Source organism: Pediculus humanus, genomic scaffold, assembly GCF_000006295.1.
Source record: "Pediculus humanus corporis 1103172108988 genomic scaffold, whole genome shotgun sequence".
NCBI lineage: Eukaryota > Metazoa > Arthropoda > Insecta > Psocodea > Pediculidae > Pediculus > Pediculus humanus.
The window spans coordinates 1-1,029 of NW_002988372.1; the positions used below are offsets into that span (position 1 = coordinate 1).

General features: G+C 30.3%; 1 protein-coding gene across 1 annotated transcript; it reads left to right on the top strand.

Annotated features, from left to right (window-relative positions):
- Window positions 1–54: 54 nt before the first annotated feature.
- On the top strand, window positions 55–1,012 carry Phum_PHUM621570 (pyruvate carboxylase, putative; the record flags this gene model as incomplete). The annotated part of the gene is made up of 3 exons (XM_002433238.1): window positions 55–288; window positions 609–752; window positions 860–1,012. Coding segments are annotated over 3 exons (531 nt in total), but the record flags the coding sequence as incomplete, so codon positions are not given.
- Between the last annotated feature and the right edge of the window lie 17 nt (window positions 1,013–1,029).

Here is a 1,029-nt window from a genome sequence, read left to right on the forward strand (position 1 = left end):
AAAATGCTTCTTTTAATTTAATAAAAGCAAAACAAATTTCAGGTTTTGAAAGACATGCCTAGAGTTGAAGGTAGACCTGGTTCATCTATGGAACCTTTAGATTTTGAAAATCTCAAAAAATCCCTTGAAAGCACTTATGATAACATAACGGAACGTGATGTCATGAGTGCAGCTCTTTACCCTAAAGTCACAGAAGATTATTTAACATTTAGAGAAAGTTTTGGACCTGTTGATAAATTAAAAACTAGAATATTCTTAACAGGGCCCAAAGTTGGTGAAGAATTTGAAGTGAGTATCATATTTTTTGAATACCTTAAGCTTTCTTTTAAACACAAAACTAACTACTTAGACAACCAAACACAAAACTTACTACTTAGACAACCAAACACAAAACTTACAACTTAAACAACCAAACCCTAAACTATCTACTTAGACAACCAAACACAAAACTTATACTTAAACAACTCAACACAAAACTTACAACTTAGACAACTCAGCACTAAACTTACTGCTTATACAACCAAAAACTAAACTTACTACTTAGACAACCAAACACTAAACTTACTACATAAAAATAATAATAATCACAACATTACTTTGTTCAAAAGGTATCTATAAGTAAGGGGAAAACAATAAGTGTGAAAGCTTTGGCCATGAATGAAAATTTAACAAAAGCAGGAGAAAGAGAAGTATTTTTTGAAATGAATGGACAACTAAGATCTGTAATGGTTAAAGATAAGGAAGCTGTTAAGGTAATAGATACATATATATATATAGGCAGCTATCAACAAAACAATGATAAGGAGTATTCATTGAAAACAATCATTCATTCATTCATTCATTCATTAATTCATTTTAGGAAATACACTTACATCCAAAAGCAAACAAAAGAAATGAAAAAGAAATAGGAGCTCCAATGCCAGGTGAAGTTATTGATATAAAAATTAAAGCAGGAGATGTTATTGAAAAAGGAGGAGCCCTAATTGTTTTATCAGCAATGAAAATGGAAATGGTTGTACAAAGTCCAAT